This window comes from Cololabis saira, chromosome 5, assembly GCF_033807715.1.
Source record: "Cololabis saira isolate AMF1-May2022 chromosome 5, fColSai1.1, whole genome shotgun sequence".
Classification (NCBI taxonomy): domain Eukaryota; kingdom Metazoa; phylum Chordata; class Actinopteri; order Beloniformes; family Belonidae; genus Cololabis; species Cololabis saira.
In genome coordinates this window covers 15356572-15377994 of record NC_084591.1, presented here as the reverse complement: position 1 = coordinate 15377994, position 21423 = coordinate 15356572, and the positions used below count along the sequence as shown (strand labels likewise).

The following is a 21423-nucleotide window of genomic DNA, read 5'->3' as shown; positions in this document are numbered from 1 at the left end:
CAGTACATTGTATATTGAAGCTTTTTTCCTCTGGGAGGTGGTGGGGAATCAGTGCAGCGAGTGCATTGTATGACGCAATGAAAGAGTGAATAACACCAAGGAAGGGAGGTCCACCCATGCGGGACCAAAATAAAGGTGCCCACAACACAACTCGGCACGTGCTCTCGGTGTCAAGAGGAGCGTGAGAGCAAGCAAGTTTGTGTGCTACACCAACCAGAAAATAACTTGCACTCCAGTCTTCTTTTCTAGGAAAAAATACAATGGGGAAGGAGATAATTTGCCAATCCGTCACTCAATTTGAAGTGTGCCACAGCTGAGATGTCTGTGAGCTGTCGCCCCTTAACAGCTAAACTGAAAGCATTTCTGTCGGTGGTGTTCAGAGCCACCGCCTGCCTGCTAGAGAGAGTGCTAGAAATGGCTATTTGCAAAAGCAAAAAATAAAAAAACACTGTCTGGACTATCTGGAAAGCCAAATTGTGGATCTGGATAGATGAGTATTCAGCTTCGGTCCTGGTTAACGCTACGGTTTCTGCAACAGTGTTGAACCGAGTTGCATTCAATGAAAATGTTATAGACCCTCCTTTTCGTACAGTCATGTTTGATTCAATGCAATCAGCTGCGACCAGCAATCCAGATACTAAACCTTTGAATTTGTATTGATTTGTTTATTATATTGCCTATTAAAGTGGCTGATTTAATTATAGCTTCATCAACTGAGGTTTCAACGATCTAAAAGCTCCTATAGCTGAGATCAATTCGATTCCATCCCTTGTGTAGGTGTGTGGTCTGTTGTCTTACGGTCTAGCGGGACCTCCAGCGCAGTGACGAGGTGTCCCAGGAACAGCACAAGCAGCGCCGCATCCATCCTCATCCTCTCCATCATTGGTGCGTGACGCAATCGTCTGCCCCCAATCACAGCGATGCCCTGGCCTCTCTGCTGCTCAGTCACACTACCTGAGGACACGTGCACATCCACAACTGGAGAAAGAAGAGAAAGCAGAAAGAGAGCGACAGAGTCAGAGGTAGGAAGGTGGAAGCAGGAGCAGATATAACGTATCTGCACAGTAAATCCACTTCCTGCAGCTCTCAGTTATGACGCGTGTGTGTTTTGCCGCCTGCTCATCCGTGGGTCAGAGGGAGAAGGGCTGAGATAGATGCTGTGGTCACAGATCGATGTCGGTTGCCATGTACTGCATTTTGCTAGAAGCTGTGTTTTTGATCGAGTGCATTCCAACAGGGCCCGACAGGGTCGACATGAGCTCAGTTTGCTTAACTCGTCACCACCGCTGTCATGATGCCATTAGCCTTCACTGCCGCGTCGATATCATCAGCCAGCTGACATCACGTTAAGGTTCGAGTCTAGGGGACGCACTTTACCCTCCATTACGTATTACTCTTAGTTTTATAGGTTTGAGTGACTGACAGTTTGAGCCAGAGGCAAATTGATCAACAATGAGGTCAGATTTACAACAGTGAGCCTGTCATGCGACTGCTGCTGTGGGAGTTGTCAAGTATAACTGGATAGATCTTGTATCTCTTGCATCCCTCCTTAAAGTGGACAGATGGTGCAGATACAACATGGTGCTTAGGTTAAATCAAAGTGACTTGTTTGATTATTTGAACAAATTGGTTACAGGTTAATTGGCCATTGATTTACTATTTATTTTTTTTGTTTGGGAAACACACAGGGAGACACACAACGGGCACACAAGCCTTTGAAATTTGCAAGAGAGAAAACAAACTAACAAAGAAACACGAGAACAGGCAGAGAGACAAACAGCAACCATTTCAGGTCTCTAAAATTGAATCAAGACTAGGCTACTGCGATTATTTGTCCCCCAAAACTGTGGGGTGAGTATGTAGGTGAGTGTGCAGGTGTTTATGTCTGTGTAACTGTGTGTGCAAAGTGAAAAGAAGATTTTACCTAAACTGCAACTACAGTGGAGGAGGGAGGGCACAACCACGCCACCCAAGAGACCAGAAGCTGACAAGGGAGAAACCCGAACCCAGCCTACCCACAGCCTCACGGATAGTGATGCACCGAAATGAAAATTTGTGGCCGAAACCGAAACCGAAAATAATAATAAACACTTGGCTGAATACCGAACAATACCGAACATGGTTCTTCGCAGTTTTTCATTTATTTTGCCAATTTTTTCACCATTGCATAAATCAAATAAATTTGATTTAGGCATGCTTTTAAAAGAAAAATATCTTTTACAAAATGACAAGGTAGAAAACATTTGTTGAACATAAAACACTGAACATTTTTTAATTTCCCAGCATTTCTTAAATATTCCAGCAGACATTATACCAGCAAAGAACAATAACTTAAAATAAATAAATTAGCAAAATACATTTTTTTGGCCATCTTTGAGCTTACGTTAGGCTTAACTTACTGAACATTGTAACATAGGCCTTAAAACAATAAAAATGCATTAAAGCGCTCAGGGTTTTTTATCATTTCAAATGATAAATCAAACTTGTAGTGCTGAAAGACTTTGCAGATGTGCCCCCTCTAGATATTTGAGCAGAACATTCATTGCAAACAGCCATTCTTGTATTATTCTTTGCCACTCTAAAATACTTCCACACTGCTGACATGTTTGCACCGCACCACTTCACTCCACGCTCTTCGCTGTTTGATTTCGTCATCTAAACGCACCTGTAATAGATTGATTTATGTTGTTTTGGTTCCACCTGCTGGTGAATGTTAGGTAAAATTCTTATGTGGTTAGTTTTTTGTTGGCCAACACTTTATGTGGTGCGCAACCAGGGCTGGACTGGGACAAAAAATCGGCCCGGGCATTTTGAGCCTAGACCGGCCCACCAGGTATTGATGGAAAGAAAATGAAGCCTATGAATGAAAACAAACGTTCTTGTGACACCGCTTATACACTATCTTGTTGGTGTGTATGTTCTTGTCTAATAAACCTAAACCTACACCATCCCCCCCAGTCCCGTTATAGATGTACTTAGTACTGTTTCTGAGTAGACCAGCAAACTTGTATGGCAAGCCGTTTTAACATTTAATAGCTAGACTGGATATGTGTTGCAGATATCTGTAATTCAATTCTTCCTAGTCAAAAAGAACATTTCAGATATCTACAATGATATATTAACCCATTTTAAACAGGGGGAACGCATTCTGACAGCGTGAAATACTGCTGTCAGAATGCGTTCCCCCTCTGTTTATCATGAAGGGATGCTCACACATCTTTCAAATTCATACTGCTGACTTCTTTCAACACCACAGATAAGTCCTGTGATTTTCAGGCTGATATCATCATATTTGGGTATTTTTTGGGTTTTTCGGGTCGGATCGGGTGTCTATATGCGCAATTTTAACTCCCCAATTAGCAAAATACTGGATAACTTCCCCTGCCTCATCATCATTTGGCTTGCCTCGACGCGGGGCCCCACGGCTGCTTGAGACCCGGTCGGATCGGTGATTTTTGTAACAAATTTATCAAACGAGCCTTTCAGAGAGGCATTAAACTCTTCCATTTTCTTTCGTTTTTTTTCTTTTTTCATCCCCTGATGGAAATTACCTGATTCTTTCTCGTTCTCTCGACATTGTGTGACAGTTTGTTCCAACTCCACCCGTCTGGATCAGAGCAGCTTGTGTCTGCGCTTGGTCTGATGCAGTTGTACTGAACAACAGACACACGCATCATTGCACATATATTTATTGATATGCACAGACTAGTACACATTTAGGTCTGTAATGGAACGTGACTGTTGATATTTATAAGGGAAAAAACGAAAAAAAAATTGAAAAAAAAAAAAACGGCCCATTGTGCGAGGCCCGTTGGGGCGCGAGGCCCCTTGGGGCGCGAGGCCCCGTGCGGTCGCACGGTTCGCACATCCCTTGCGGCGGCCCTGACTCCAGCCCATAACCAATCTAACTCATCATAACCAATCGGCCAGTGGTACCAGTTGTTGTCAGGTAAAACACAAAATCAAATGGGCGGATGGGCCGGGCCGGGCCAAAAAAAAAAAAAAAAAAAAATTTTTTTTTTTTTTTTTGGTCCGGCCCGGCCCAAAATCACCATCGGCCCACCGGGCAAATGCCCGGTATGCCCGATGGCCAGTCCACCCCTGTGCGCAACCATTACGGGAGTGTTATGTGGTTAGTTTTTGGTTGGCCAACTATTTATGTGGTGCGCAACAGTTACGGAGCGGCCAGTCTATTTATATTACAACGCCGTTATTAATTGTTCGGTTTTTTTCCCACTTATTCCACCGAACACCAAAAGTGTTTTTTTTGCCATTTTCGGCCGAACAATTTCGGTTACTGAACAATTTCGGTTACCGAACAATCGGTGCATCACTACTCACGGAGGACCAGAAGAGTGCGGGAGGAAAAGCAAGGCCACCATGACCACGGGAGGAGGCAGCCAGGAAACCCACTGTGATGGACCAGGACCCGGCCGAGCACCAGCCATCCAACATAGGCCGATCACGCGGCCAGAAGGTCCAAACCCTCCAGGCCCACAGCCCCCACCGGGCGAGAGGCCAGCCTGGTTTGCTATGATGATTTACTATCATTAATGAATTTCCTTTTGCTACACTGTGCTATCTCATGGTGCTTCCATGGCAACATTTGTGCTGGATGGGATATGGACAATAACTGATAAGAAAGCATAAAAAAATGCCTTTTTTTCCAAATGTGACAGTGGACAGTTGTTGTCAGGCAGCTCAGTGTTGCCGTTTCACTTCCCGCCTTCCCTGAACAGGAGCAATTATTACTTATTACAAAGCTGAAACAGAATAACCGCAAAATGTAAACGTTAGCATATCAAGGTATATCACAACCAGAGTGGGGAACAAGCTTTCATGACGGATGATGCACAAAAGACTTTACCTTAATTTAGTTTGTATTGATGGAGAATAATTCACTGCTTTTAAAAATGGATTACTGCATCAATATTTTTCATGAACATTACACAATTCACAATGCTCAGAAGAGTTAATATAATGAAGAAACTGAACTCGGTAGGAGTAATTTTATCTCTTAATGACTGTAGTCCGAACCATTCTCTTTTTTAATCTTTGCTTCTTGCCTTTCTTATTCAAAGCGTCCAACTGGCGTATTAAAATGTCACAACTTCATTTAGAACTCGGGCAGACTAATTTGCTGAATTACCACAAAGGCACATTATCAAAGTTGGGATATTATTGCCTCTTATATTATAAAGGAATGAAATAGAGCCCTATAAAGGAGCAAATTAACATGAGTATTGCTGTCCTGCCTTTAAGCCAGGGCTGGTTCAAAGCTGTAGACCCGGTGATCGAAGCTGTGTCTGCAACCAGAGGCTAAACAGCCCGGCAGTCCGACCTGGTTCTGGCCCGGTCTTCCTTGGGGAGCTAATGTATTTGTTAGTACTGCCCTGGGCCTATAATTTAGTTTTGGCCTCAAAGCCCGTTTCTGGTGGCATGGGAAGAGACCGAGGCTAATGTCTGCTGCCCCTGGCTTCAACTACACCTCTCCTGGGAAAGACTGTGTTGTTCACTTTGGGGAGCCAATCAAATCGCTGAGAACACCAAAAGGGCACGTCTGGCTCAGGATTTGAGGTACAAAGGTACAGGGGTCATTTCATCAAGCTCGTTTGAAGGCTTCAGGGATAAGTGATGAACCCTATAACTTTTTTACTTTATCATTTATTTATTTGCTGTGTTTAATTCATGCAAATGCATTCACTGTTCTGCCAAAACTTCAACAGTTCAATTCTGGTAAAAGCTACTAAAGCCAACATCATTTTTTTAGGTTTTTTTCTTTAGCATAAACCAGAGCTTGAACTCAGAGTGAACGGTAAAGGGTGACAAAAATAACCTGCGTGACAGTTCGAGAATAAATGTGTTAATTCTAACTTTTATCATCCAACCCCAAAAGCCTGCAGATTTGTATCTGGGATGGAGCCAAGCCATGATCCAGGATTCATTTCCCAATTTAATGAGGTGTAGCCGCTCAGCTCTAGCTGGTCAGCATTTGTGTGCCTTGATGGGAATGTAGTGTGTGTGTGTGCGTGTGTGTGTGTGTGTGTGTGTGTGTCTGCAGTCACTTGAGTGTGTAGGGTGTGCGGGCAGCAATTATCCCTGTGAGCTGCAGTGATAAGGGACCAACCACTCACAGCAGGTTCTTAAAAAGCAGTGGAGCAACCACTAGACTTAAAAACACTTCAAATGAGTTCACATAGACTCCTTATATTTTTAATTCTAATGTCGTAATACCAAATTACCAAATAATACAAATTTATATTTTTTTTAATTTTTTTTTCAAACCATTGGCGTAAAAGTCCTGGATTATAATATACAACCAATCAAGGACTCACAAATAGCTGCTTCAGTTGTTGACCACTCCCCGTCTGCATCCTGAGCTAACAGACACGGGAAAGCCAAAGTCAATAAAGCTCTCATGCTGGGTCCCAGATAAATCTGCGGTCCTGTTTGGAGTGCTGTGCCAAAAGCTGTCACACAGCTGATAAAATCGAATGGGAAAAGGGTTCTTATAAAGAAGAATAACAAAGTGATGGTTACATCCAGAAGGGTGTTGTAGCTACCTTTCAAACAGATAAATCCAAGATCTTGATAAACTACAACATCCTCTCACTTAAAAAAAATCATACAAAAACTGCCCCAGAATAACCACCTTGTTAGCGGATAAAAAGCACCTAAATTCACATATAGTTGGTCCAATGAAGACAGAAGATGATTGTTTCTTTACATAAATAGTTAAAAATATTGATGGATCATACAGAATCTGGAGGACCTGACTAATATTGAACCAAAATTAATTTGAGGAGCAGGGTGTTCAAGGCCACTGGAGCAGATTCATCAAAGCAGAATGGGCTCCTCGGTACAAGAGAACCTTGATTCCAAACATATAATCAAGTATTCCTAAATGTATGTTTCTGGAAGCCTTTGAACATATATCCTGCATGATATTGCAACACAAATTATTGGAACCAGTTGTGTTTAGATGGTATGACCCAACCAAGCCTTATATTTGTTCCAATAACTGATCATGTGGGATAAGCAGGTTGACAAATGTTTTTTTTCTCTTTTTTTTTAAGCGAACTGAAAGCAGAAGCAGTCTGGAATGCTTACAAGAATGCCAAACCTAAACAAATACAGCTGCATGGCAAAATGGTTAGCTTTGATGTAAAGCATATCGGATCGTAGAAAATTAATTATCATGCCACTGAATACCAATTAAATTCCAGTAGAACTCACTCTTAATTGGTGTCAGCAAAGTGAAAGGTTGAAACGTTGATTACTGTCTACTTCTAAATAAAACCACCTTCACACAGGCCTTGCTTTCCATTCTAGCTGCAAAGAAAACACTCTCCTGTGTCAAAGCTTCATTGAGTTGCCTGGCCTCTCATTCAACCAGTGTCTTCAATTCCTCTATTGCCATTTTCCTGTAGCCAAGTACTTCACTATCCCAAAACTAATTGGTTTTGTGCACATGTCAGAAGTGCATACACACACAAACGTGTACAGGTCCGGGGTACGGCACATTCATGCAGGCTGTCTACAGAGCATGAGGGTCAAGACACGTCTGAGCACACACAGCAGAGTGACAGGAACACAAGGACAGGGAGTGGAAGCAGACTGCATGCATATATAAAAATAAATCAGCAGGGAAAGTCCCATTTCAGCAACACTAACAGATACTTATTTTTCCTAATGTGATTCGCCATCAAAGATATTACCATTGTCTATGCAAGACAGCAGTGATGCAACACAGCATTTCTGACAGAATCCACACTCCTGCATCAATGCTGCACAATTTAACGTCTTTGATGAAAGACAGGCCTTTCTTTCATGCCAGGCAACCTAATTAACTCCCATAATCGGCGCTATTGATGGTTCATGCAATCAGGGTTTTGTGAGGCCTGGTATGGCCTTAATGGAGCAGCAGGGATCCCCTACAGGCGACTGAATGGGCGGTTGGTATAATGATGAGAATGGCTCCATATTCAGGAAAGTGGTGATGAGAAAATAGATATGCTTGGAGGAGTTTATTTTTCTGAGGCTCCCTTCTATTCACGCCTCGAGCTATTTGAAATTCTCTATACCATTAAACAGCTAAGGGGAGCCAGATGGACGTAGGATCCATGCACCCATTTTCTGTACCTGCTTCATCCGGTTTGTGGCTGCTGGGGGTGGGGTGGTTGGAGACTATCCTTGCTTTCACTTGGAAAAGAGGCGGGGTAAACTTTTAACAGGTCTTTAGTCTACAATAGCAACATCCGGAGACAAATGAGACAACCGGACATGTTTCACACTGCTGCGGACAATTAAGAATAACAATTTAGGCTAAAGTGTGTGTTTTTGGATCACAGCTGAAAGCAACAGTTTTATGGGAGATGACGAGACTTTCATTCACTGATTCAAATCATAATCACGTACGGAAATAACACATCACTTTACCAAAAGAAACATTAAATTTGCTTTATCTAACTTTCAACCATCCATCCATCATTTATAAGTGCTTATTCCTATTGCTTCATCTAACAGGTTCTCATGGTTTTGGATATAGTTTGGCGTTTCTGTCAGAAACTTGGTTTGGCTTATTGTTTTGTTGGGATTTGAGTTTTGTTTGGTGTTGTTGTTCCTCGGCCTTGTCTTGTATTCTAAAAGAAATGAAATAAAACAATCGAACCAGGCTGTAAATATGTTTATTTCTGCTCTAAAATTGGACATTTTAACATGGAAGTCAATGGAGATTGACTTGCTGTTGGAACCAGCCTCCAGTGGCCAGTCGAGGAACTGCATTGAATCTTAGTGCTGCTTGAGACCCAACCCTGAAGTTAGATGGTTGGATCTTGGTCTCGTCAGTCCCTGTGTGTATATATTGTCTTGTCTTTTCCCTTCCTTGCAGCTGTCTGTCTTTTGATCCTGTCTGTTTGCCTCTCTTAGTCAGTACGGTTACATGCACATTGGAATGTAGCTATTGGCAATAACCGAGCTAAGGATTTCACTGGATTTTCAGAAAAATCCAAGTGTGCATGCGCGGGAAGAGAATCGAATTACTGAGTGCATTCCTCTCCGTGACGCTAGGTGGTGTTACACATGCTTTCACGTTGGTATTCTTCCGGTTAATTAGAACAATTAGTAACAAACGTGGCAGATTTGAAGCAGACGTAGAAAGAGGACAACAACATGCGAAGATTTGTACGCCAACGATGGGGCAGCTCTGTACATTTCGTACGTACTAAACCTGATCATGTTACGCGCAAGATCCACCCAAAGTCTTCCTCTTCTTCTTCTGCTACTGTGTTGTTGTCATGCCATGACCGTTGCTATTCCTGATTCCACGGTCCTGTCACTTCCGGAAGGGGGAGTCCCAGCCCAGTTGATAGCTTGGCTAACAGTGGTTTGCGTATACAGGGCCGGGATAGCTTGATTTGAAGTTGTCATGTATACATTAAGGTGTATATATGGCTTTTAAAACGTCGATATCAGTCAGACTAAGTCAATAATTTGACTTCCTGGTAGTTCATGTAAACGTACTGAAGGATTAGTTGTCTTTTGAATTTTCTTTGGTTTTCTGTTAGAAGCTGTTTTGTATTAATCTTTGGGAATCCTGTCGGAACAGCACTTTATGTTAAAATAAAAGACTTATCTGCACTCTGCCGCCTATGGATCTCCTACATTAGGGGTCCTGCATTATTCCCAATCCCTAACACAGGTTTCCTTTTTGACTTTACTTTCATTACCTTTGGTTTCACAGCAAATGAATAATTCACGAGGAAGCATAGATATGAATTGTAGCCATGATGCATTAGGGTGAATGCTCAGGGCCTTTGACAAACACCCCTCACAGGCCTTTTATGTGCAGTTAAATGACCACAATGGAAAGTTCCTGGGCTTGCTTCAGCATCCATTTCCCCTATTCTTCTGATTAGCCTTTGTAATTAGGGGGCAACATGTAAATAATTGGTGTGGTTAACATAAGAACTTGGGATCCTGTTGTTCAAGGAAACACCACTGTTCGAAAACAAATCAGAGCCTTTCATCTGCACTGTACAGCGCTGGACAAAAGAGGATCATCAGTCATTGGCTCGTCTGTAAATATTGTATATTGTTTGTATTATTATCTTTTGACTCTCTGATGTTGCATGAACAGTTCTGTCCAGACCTGCAGAGGCTTTGATCTACAGAGATCCACATCAAGCTTAATTGTGAATCTAAGCTCCAGTCTATGTACATAACTTTGCTAATAAAAAACCCACATCTGTGACGTGGAGTCCATCAAACAAATACACTGTAAATATGAGCTCAATTTTGGACTTAGAGAGTACAAAACCTTGAGAGAAAGCCTTTTACAGGCAGGAAGAGACCTTTTTTTCACAGCAGGCGCAGGTGTATTAATGATGGCAATGTTCCACTTGGAAGAGGTCCTGCTGGTGTCCATGTTAATTCACTGCTGCACTTTACTGGGACACTAAAGGGAACTGAGCCATCATTAATGGTATTTATTCCACATGCACTTTTCCTGCTGGGGGCAAGTCAAAATTGCTGTTGGAAAATCATTAAAAATACACAGGTTGCTTGGAGGGAATTAGAGGCTTTATTGTTCCTCAAGCTAAAAGAGTAGTCTATACATTTTAGTTTTAGAATAAGTTTTAGAAAATGCAATACATATATATTTAATATATTTTAAACTGAACTGTTTCAAAACTCCCCTAAGTATCACTATAAAACAACTCAACATTAATTGATGTCTACTGCTAATGCAACATGCTCTCCAATTTGTTTAGCTCCCCTCCTTTCAGAGCGCAGCCCATTGACATTCACGACGCTTCTTCCACATACGTGCCAACACTCTGGGATTTGCGGCCTGTCGCCCCTGTCCAAATGCTAATCAGCGACGGCACCGGCACTTCTGAGAGCAGGCTTCTCTTTAGCATGCAGATGGAAGCAGCACTTCTAGATGAGATGGTGTGTTAAGGGGGTAATCCTGGCATTCTCAGCCTGAATGACACCCAAAAACATATTGCTTTCCTATCCCTGACACTGCTTTACAACATCCTCCTTGTCTCCTTGGAATAACTGCTGCCAGGCATTTTGGAGGTCTTTCAATATTCTCATTGCTTCACAAAGGAGCCAGGACTATACTATTTAAGTAATCAGCAGTGCTTTTAATAATTATAGATCTAATGCAGCACTCAAAAGGCTAAATGAACAAAAGTGCAACTGACTTTGATATTGATGTGATAACTACTCCTTCTAAAAAACATTATTCTTTATTTGCCAAACATATTTGCTTGCATGCATTTTTGACCGTGCATATGCATATTTGCAAAGGCATCTGCCAAGTTTATCGGTTTTTCTCACACTGGGTCAATGCAGGCTGTCATGGTCGGAGCCTGAGTTTGCTCTCCCTGACACGTGAGAGTGTTATGGGTGAGGCCATTCATATGCTGAGCGGACGTTCATTGTGCTGAGCAAATGCAGGAGAGTGGGAGGAATGCATGGCGACTGGCTTCTTGAATAGTTAAAAGGACTTTCAAAATCCGCAGCAAACAGCATCACAAGACACACTTTAGGATGAAAATAAAAATTAAAACTTTAAAAAGATTAATCAACATAAAACCAATCTCCTGTGGGAAGAAACACAAATCCTTTAAGACCACAGATAGAAACCTCTATACAATAACATTTCCAACACAATTCAGCTGCATTATAGTTCCGCAAATGCTTGAAAATGTTTGCTCACTAAATATAGAGACTCTCTACTCACTATTTAGCAGAGTGTAGGTGCTCAAAAGTGCACTCTGTATCCATGCCAATCCCACAATGCTAGTAGATCACCATGCCAACAAGAAGATGTCAGCTCTCTCATCAAACAGAGATATATATAGAAGAAAAAAAGAAGGACAAAGGGGGCTAGACTCATTTGTCATCCTAGGAATAAAGCTGGAGGGAAACTGTATGCTTGACATCTGCTTGGCCAAAATAAAAATTAAAAAAAAAAAAAAAAAATCAGCCTCCAGGCGAGCGTAACAAAAGAAGGTTGATTAGAAACTCAGTTTGGTACCATGTCCACACCGGATGGCTTACTCCACAAGTGAAGGGTCTCTCAAGATGGGGCCAATATCTGGGGTTTACATTAGGCTTAGAGCATTGGCGCTACAAAGAGAGCCTGTTTGAGACAGAGAGTGGTAGATATCCTCTCACAAACTAGAAGTTGAGATGTTTCGATGAGTTTTTGTGGGCCACATCAGCTATGGTGACAAAGTAAAACTGGGAGTTTATAACTATGAGTCAACAGTGGATGCAAGCAGGCCTTTCTAGAACAGCTCAGCTCCAGTTTGACAAACACTCTTCTGGTGGAATTTGAATTGTGCTGATACAGTATATAGGCAGGCAGGGAGAGCCCGGTCCTTTACAGCTGCATGTGCTTTGTGTAGCACCATTCAGCAGAGCAAAATCTGCAGACGACATCAAATAACAAAGCATGAACAGTGACTGTGAGCTGGAACAATCTGTTACCACAGCATGATACTAGCACACCTAACTTTGAATCAGAACGTAGCAGGTGGGCACTAAGGTCCGCTCTGTTAAACAAAACCTGCCGGCTGTGCTATGACCATTTAAATTCAACATTTTCAGACTGTGGAGAAAGATAAATTCTTCAAGCTTAAAATGATTAATGTGCGTGAAAGTAAAATATTTTCTAATTGTTCAATGTCTTTTAGAAAGTATCTGCAAAATATCTAAAATTTAATGAAAAAATAGTCTACAGCCATGCTTATGGCGCTGTAAGGCTGAAGTCCGAGTTAAACGCTATCGTCAGCATGACCACCTCAAAATTCAACCATTCAAACACCTATAGGGCGTAAAAGCTGAATTATACGTTATCAGCTTTTCAGATGGAGCTAATATCCTTCAGTTGAGAAGAAGATTTATCAAAAGCGTTCATATATACATACATGAGCCTTTGTGGTCAAGTTGAAGGTATCCATCAGTTCCTTACATTTGCAGAGGCCTAATATTCATATTCATGGCTGGCTGTATATTAAATAATACAAAAGAACAGTTACATCTAAATAAAGGGTAAAGTATGAAGGGATGATTTAACTTTAAAGAATGGTTTTCTATAACAGTAGATGATATTTTAGGGGTTTAATATATTAACAAAGGGAAAATAGCATAATCAAAGTAGGGCTGTTCGATTTTGCCCAAAAATAAAATCTCGATTTTTTTCTCTCAAAATCCGATTTTCGATTACGATTACGATTATTTTGTGAATTGACAAAAGGCAAAGAAATGATTTCAAATATGCTGTTTTTTTATTGAACATTTGCCCCATTGGGCTTTAAGTGCAAACTTTGCTCTTATTAAACCAAAAATGAATGAATAAAGTGCAAAACTCTGTAAAATAAATTGAAAAAAGGTTTTAAAAAATATAATAAAATATAAAGTTTTATCTCTGAAAAAAAAAATCAGCAAATCAGCACTTGCAAACATACGGTAAGTTATATTTCCAATTAAATAAAACAAGACATTTTCTAATTAAACTAAACTGGGTCTTTGCATGCTAAATAATAATGCAACCCATGAAGGAGGTAGAGGTGTGTAATGTCAGTCATTACATTTGCTATTCACATTTGCAAGTTTTTTGCAAGGAACACGAGCCGGTCTACCGCATCTGGCTTGAGGGATGCCCGGTGGCATGTTACAACGCCCCCTCCTACACTAAAGAGCCTCTCCCATGGGGCACTTGTCGCAGGTATTGAGAGGTATTTCCATCAATCATTAATATGGTATCAATCATTAATATGTGTGCAGACAAGGTAAAAAAAAAAAAAAAAAAGTGAAAAATCGATTTTACGAGTTTCACGTTTTAACATCGTTCTAATTACATAATCGCGATTACGATTTAAAATCGATTAATCGAACAGCCCTAAATCAAAGTATTGCTGAAGTTCACCTCCAGCTATGTGCCAGTGGTTTTTATTAAAAAAATGTTTGTTAGACCAGGAGATGGGGATATAAGTGATTTGTGTTCTTTTCTTTTCAACCTACAGTATGTTTCATGTTTTGCTATTTTACTGCTGTGGTTTCGGGAGTTTGTTGGTCTTTCTTGGAAGGGTTTTTCTTGTTCCTTCTATTCTAAGGCCTCTGTTCTGTGTTTAATTACTCCCCTCCCCTACTTCCTCCGTTTATCTCCTGTGATTATCGTCACCTGTGTTGTCTTTCCTGATTCTGTCACCTGCTCCTGTAAGTATTCATTGTCCCGTCTTTGCTCCTTCCCCTTTAAGTCATGCTCCACTGTGATTCTTTCCTTCATTTTTATTCTATTTCCTTGGTTGAGCTCCTGCTGTGTCAGAGTTTTTTGTTAAAGACTTAATTTGCTCCTCTGGCTGCTCAGCCTCCAGCATTTTGGCTCCTCATCATGAACACGTTCCTGATAATTCGTGTCAAACCATTTAAAGCACCATCAGGCACTTCTTCCAGCTTGTCCCTTTTTAAGGGTTATCACAGCAGGTTATCATCGTGTTCAGCATATTGATTTGGGAGAAAGGAAGCTTATTTGTCTGGGCTTAGGACCAGCACTTTCAAGACACTGGCATGTGACGCCTTAGTGGCTGGATTTTACTGAAAGGCAGTGGTGGACAGTAACGGAGTAAATTTACTTGAGTACTGTACTTAAGTACATATCCAGAGGATTTGTACTTTACTTGAGTATTAGATTTCTTTGGTACTTATTACTCTTACTTGAATACATTTCCAAGACAAGTATTTTTACTTTTACTCGAGTACATTTCTAGGAAGGCTGAAAAGTACTCGTTACTTTCTGGTCTGCTCTTTTTTCTTCTTCCCTAAAATCCTATTGGACACAAGTTGTTTTTGTCAAAGGAGGAGACCTATCACAGTGCACGCTCTCCACTGGGATGTACGTAAAGCGGAAATACGTCAAGCCTCCTCAAAACGATACCGCCAAAGTAGCCTGCGTTTGTCAAGACATAGCCGCAACAATGGCTACGCCTGCGTCAGGAGAAGAAAGACAATCCGCTGAGTCGTCTGAGTCTGATAATGAGCCGGATTCGGAGAAGGGACTTTCACAAAATCCTTGGCCGTATCTTAACTTGGCCGTATCTTAACTTAAAAACGAGGGCACAGACAAACCCCAGACATTTATTTTCAAATGTTTATTGTGTCTGCCGAAACAGAATTACCTTTCTGCTTTCAACAACTCAACATCGAATTCTCAGAAACAAGAGTTAAAAGATCCTTAAATTAATTTAGAAAAAATATAGTAATTTACTGATGTGGAAAATAAGAAATGTACTCTTACTCTTACTCTTACTTTTACTTAAAGTAAATTTAAAAGCATTTACTTTTGGATACTTAAGTACCTTTAAAAGCAAGTACTTTTCTACTCTTACTCGAGTAATATTTTGACTGAGCTACTTTTACTTGTAACGGAGTAAATTTTGACCAGTAGTATTTGTACTCTTACTCAAGTACTGGGGTCGAGTACTCTGTCCACCTCTGCTGAAAGGAAAGGAATCAGTTTTTTTAAAAGTTGACTTAAACAACAATATTACAGTACAAGCCACAAGAGACATAATGCATTCAGACAGTCTGATTCTTCTATATGTTAACCAGACATGCTATTTGTATTTAATGAGTGAAATAAGTTGAGAGAAAAGTAAACTGAGATGATGTTCTGCAGGTGGATGGAGATGGTGAGTCCTGGCACTGCTGAGTGCCACCTCTCAATTCACAGAGCACCACAATAGGCCTCTACTCCTCCTCCTCCTTTGACAGTTTTCTCCACTCCACCCCACCTGTGTCTGTGAAAGGTCAGCACCGAGGAGGGTCTTCACCCCCCCACCACACACCCCACAGCTCCCACTCCACAATCATCCTCAACACTAGAGCTCAGTGCCAGGAAATTCAATCAAAGAAGTGTTTCAGAGGGCCAAAGACCTCTCAAAACCCGCCATTGTCTCCTGAAGGTTTCCCCACACTGTGGCCGGTCCTATATGCAACACTGTAAGAGGAGTTACTCGTTACTGGCCGTCCCCGGTTTCACTTTGTTTCTTTTGTGTTGAGACAGAAGAATCCAGTTGCCCAGCTGGGCTATTTAAAAAGAGTGCTGCTACATAAAAACAAGAAAAGAATTAATTTGTGGGACAGGATGAGCAGACGCACATACGGGGTGTGTATGAGGTGCCGCCCTTTTGCCTCGGTGGTTCGACATCACAGAAATGCACAGTACATAACTGCATCACCTGCCATGTCAATGCAAGACATATTAAGGAGCTACTATTCAAACTTGCCATTCATCCTACAAGTTTGAGTATTGACTGATAGACACACTACACCACAATGTGTGTGAATGTCAGAGCAATCCATTATCACATAAAGAAGCACTATGTACCAGCCCCCTCGCTTTCTCCCAGCCCCTCCTCAGCTCCATTCAGATACTGCAGGTGAATACAAATCATTTCCCCACCGCTGCTTTCCAAAAGGACACACCATCCAATTTCAGATGTAGAGGAGACAAACAATGGTCCTTTCAAAGTGTGAGAAAAAATCAAATCATGGTCTTTTTTTCTCTTTCTTCATTGTAGGAAACAATTAGAAGTGGTTATGTCTCTCAAAATGCTGAAGCTGTTAGAAAAAAACGTAGTCTTTCCACGGAATATACACATCCATCTTTTCTTTTTTCATGGTTGAACTGGCCTCAGGTTTTGTATGTGTTTTGTTTTTTAAACCAGTCACTATATAAAACAGAAAGATACACAATAAAATGTTGTTTCACTCAATTACACCACAACACATGCAGATATGTGGCTTAATTGGACAATATAGCATGTCTGCTGCACTCCAAAGACAGAAAAGTTTAATTGTCCTGGAGAGACTCTGTTTTTACATGCTAAACTCAACAAACCACTTTAGATGAAGTGGATAATTCAGTAATGACATTCCTGAGAGATAGTCCTCTGATTTGAAATGAAGAGTGGTGCAATGACTTGTCATTTTAAATATCCCTTCCAAGGGTTTTTAGATCGAATCTGATGCAATTATTTCCCCAAGCGCAAAACGTGTGATGTTTCAGCACAAATGAAATACCTGAGGGAAAGATAACACCTCCTTCAAGCAGATGTGAGTAGTTGCTGCCGGCAAGCATTTGGGTGACCCTATTTTACTTGAGCAATTGGATTTTTGAAATACAGTGTTTTCCGCACTATAAAGCGCACTTAGAATCCTTAATTTTTCTCAAAAATTGGCCTAGAGGGCGCCCTAAAATCACGCCTTATGTATGAATTTTGTTGTGCTTACTGACCTCAAACCAATTTTACACTGCGCTCAAAAATATCTCAAAATGTTTTAGTGCGACTTTGGTAGTGACAAAGCCGCTCAGCTGGATTGATTGTCGGACCTTTCAGCTGACATGGGGACGTTGCATTAAAGTCGGCCCTTGGTTGGATACAGGTCAGACAACGTTAGATAACTAATTATGTAGCGCTGGCAATCAACCATCATCCAATATCTAGTCCATGTTACCTTACTATAATTAGACGTCAGGCTAACACTGGGTTTTTAGCGTAAACCCGATTTTCAAATCTATATCATAATCCAATTACCGTATTTTCCGGACTATAAATTGCTCCGGAGTACAAGTCGCGCCAGCCATAAAATGCATAATTAAGAAGGAAAAAACGTATATAAGTCGCACTGGAGTATAAGTCCCATTTTGTGGGGAAATTTATTTTATAAAATCCAACACAAAGAAGAGAAATGTCATCTTGAAAGGCAATTTAAAATAAAAATAGAATAGAGGCAACAACAGGCTGAATAATTGTACGGTATGCTTATGTTACATAACACAACTGAGAACGTGCCTGTTATGTTAACATAACACATTAAGAGTTATTCAGATAAATATAGCATAAATACATGCTAAGAAGTTTACCAAACCATCCGTGTCACTCCAAATAACTAAAATCCAATGAAATCCTCCTCCTTGTTGTCAAGATGCGGTGCTTCCTCTTCTACGCCGCTTACGTCAGACTCATCGTCATTTGGAGTTCGCCCTCTTGCAGCTTAGTGTGAAAATAACATGTGAAATGACATACGGGTAATAATGTGTTAATAATTTCCCACATAGGTCGCTCCCCCAGTCGCACCCCCGGCCAAACTATGGAAAAAAAACGCGTCTTATAGTCTGGAAAATACGGTGTAATCAAATGTTGGAATACAACGTTGTTCCAACCTCACACTAGCTTCAGGTGTCCGCTATCACCAGCAACGATGAACCAATCAGAGAACAGGACATAGTAAGATGCTTACATCTGCCTTTTTATTGGTGGACTTATGGATGATTTAAAGGAGCTTGAGGCCGGATTGTGGCAAGATTTATGAAAAAAATCCGTATACATTTTAAGTTTTCTAGTAATAATGTCAGATGAAGCGTTCCAAACCCAAAAGAATGAGCCCTCTAGTGTATCTCTCCTTTGCCTTGAACAGGCTGTGTGCTGCAAAATGTGCTGCAATTGTGGGCCCGAATTTCCCGCGCTGGGCTGCGGATGTGACGTCACATGACGCTGCATGCGCGTTCTCCCCGTTCTCCCATGCCAGCTTCGCTGTTGGCTGCAGTACCCCCGACGGCCCTCGTGGTGAAGGGTGGCGCTAGAGAGTCACATTTCTTAAAAGGAGCCTCATGCTCCTTTAAAATGTGTGTATTTTTGTGTATTTGGTACAACTGAACGATATTCTGAGTTATTGTGAATGAGTTGACTAAAAGTTCGACTTACCAGACTGTTTTGTTTTGCTTTATATATGTTTTGTCATGCGCCTTATAATCCAGTGCGCCTAATAGTTCACAAAATACGGTACAGAGAGTGTTTTAGAGATTGAACAAATGGCACAGAAAGCCCATGGTGATGAGTGACTGGTGGCAGCTTTTCTGAGCATGAACCTGAGCATGAACATGTTTCTATCTCACGGGTGTTAATAACTGAACTGTTAGATCATAGGCCGCGATGACTAATAGAGGACTTGGCTTTTTCATAAAGAAAGTCCTTTTATGTTTGCTGTAATTATCCTTGTATATTTATATGAAAATGAGCCTGAAAACACACCAGAGACTCAATTAAAAAAGAAAAACAATAGAGCTCTCCTGGTTTTATGAGATTTTCTCTATTACATCCATCATTTGGAGGGTTTTGAGTGTGTTGTTGCCCAGAAGGTGATGCAGCTTAGACAGACAGTGCCCCATCCCTACAGATCATCTGGCCCCAACAAATAATAATTTCCCCCATATTTTCCATCAGTCCTTGTCTTTTAAACATTGATTCCAGAAAAAGCATTTTTTTAACACTAACAGCCCACCTGGCATCCGTTAACAGGCTCTGTCCTGGGTCTGCGTTTGACAGGATGAATCCGGTCACTAATGCAGGAGAAGTGTTGGATAATGGCTGGGTGAGGCTTTGGAGGAGCTTTTCCTGACTGCTTCTATCAGTCAGTCTAGGTTCTGGACAGAAAAAGGCAGACACCGGAAAGCTGAACGTGCTGCCAGACATGGTGCATTCAACTCCATTAAATCACGACTATTTGTAGAAACAAAGCAGGTTTTCACAAATCTACCTGTAGATTGATGAATTTCACTGTAATCCCAATGCAGATGTGAAGTATTTAGATTCCAGATTCCAAAACAAGTTGGGACACTGTGAAAAATAACATGTGATTTTCTGTTTTTAACGCAAATTTTTTTTATAAAGAACATCAAATGTTTAAATTGAGAAAATATACCATATTCTGGAGGGAAAAAAACTAATTTCAATCTGGCGGCAGCAGCAAACTGTGGAGTATCCCCCATTTTCGTCTTTTACTTGGAGAAAGTGAAGAGACCAGCAGCAGGACTTTGGGGAGATGAATGTTGTCCTATTTCTTCCTGATGCGGGATTCTAGCTTCTAAGCAGTCATCTTTATGGGCCTTTTTATTTATTTATTTATTTAATTATGCATCAAATGGTTTCAAAAGGTAAACGGTCTATAAATGTTTTGTGAAAGAAGTTTTGGCCCTGAGAAGATGGCAGCATTTCTGGATTGTGTTCACCTATGCATCCTTCTTTGCCTGGCCGAGCTCCAGTCTGAAATTGTGGCACAGCAGGTTGTGTCCTGAGACAGTGATTTCCAGAACTGTTCTTGAAATAGTTCAGAATCACCAAGAGCCTGACGCTCCGGCATCCAAGTTTGATTTTTAACGATGTCCCTGATGCTCGAGATTTCTTTAGAATCTTGATAAAAAAAATGTAAGGTGATTAAGTCTTCACAATTTACACTCTGAAACATTATTCTGTAAGTGTTTTCACAATTTAGAAACATAGTTTTTGCACATTTGTCTTTAGGACTTTAAATTGCTTTTTATACCCATATAATCTCACTGACGTGATGTCATCTAACCTACCTTAGTTACAAGATCTTCCTCTTTAGTACTAATTACTTTTTCTGTATTTGTTTCTCATATCTGAATATTTGTTCTTCAATGTCACTCAAAATAATACAATTTTAGATTAACTTAAAAATGTTATATCAATCGGTTTCACACAACTGCACTAAATAGTTGTCAATCTACTTTTTTACTTAATAAAGACTCAGTGAAGTCAAGTAATGAAAATATGATCTAAAAAATGTCCAGTGCACTTGTGTGGAATCATTTGATATAATATTTTAAAGTAAATATTATACTTTACTTTTCTTATGTGAATGCAACTAAACATAACATGGGCTAATGTTTTTTATGAAATCGTAAAATGTATGTATTTCATATGTTTTGTCTATGTTCTAAAATAAACCAAATCATTTCTGTATTATACAGTTCTCAAGTTTGCAGGATTCGAGCTGCAATGATAACACCGGTTTGCTTATGTTAAGTCATAAAAGTGTGCCCAGCCTTTTCTGTTTTTTAGGGGTATTTTCTTACATGTGTCCATGGACAATGTTAATGCTTAATAAACATATAATAAATACAATATTGCTAGATGGAGACTTGATATAATTTACCAAGCAGGAGAGAAATAGCCTCTTGCTATTTCGGCGTGCTGTCACCTTCCATCCTTACTCCTTCTTTTACTCTCTATCATGGCAGGTTCATAAAGAGATTTCTCATTAGAGTTGGCTGAGATGCAGGTGAGCCAGGGGTAACTAAATCTAAATTCAGCCATTTGTATTCCACCACAACAGCTAGGAAGCAGGCTGTTTATAGTGATGAAGCGGACAGACTTGGCCTTGAACCAAGACCCTCGCCTGCCATCTCATAAATCTTTTTGTTTCTTTAGAGGCCATTCCAAACACTAGGATCCCACAAGCTTCAGACGATCTTCTCTGTCCTGAAGCCACGTCGATATCCAGACTCTGACAAATCAAACCTTTTTGGAGTGTGCATAA

General features: G+C 40.7%; 1 protein-coding gene across 9 annotated transcripts in view; it reads right to left on the bottom strand.

Moving 5' to 3' along the window:
• The window catches only part of LOC133443802 (neuronal cell adhesion molecule-like), a 108557-nt gene that overhangs the window by 29939 nt on the left and 57195 nt on the right, over window positions 1-21423 (bottom strand). For 8 of the 9 annotated variants that reach the window (XM_061721048.1, XM_061721056.1, XM_061721061.1 and 5 more), the window contains exon 3: window positions 799-978. In XM_061721048.1, coding sequence (XP_061577032.1) covers window positions 799-883 — 85 coding nt within the window. In that variant the 5' untranslated portion in view covers window positions 884-978. Of the gene's footprint in view, window positions 1-798; window positions 979-11755; window positions 11836-21423 lie in introns of those variants that run through there. The other variant, XM_061721050.1, reaches the window with a different exon arrangement.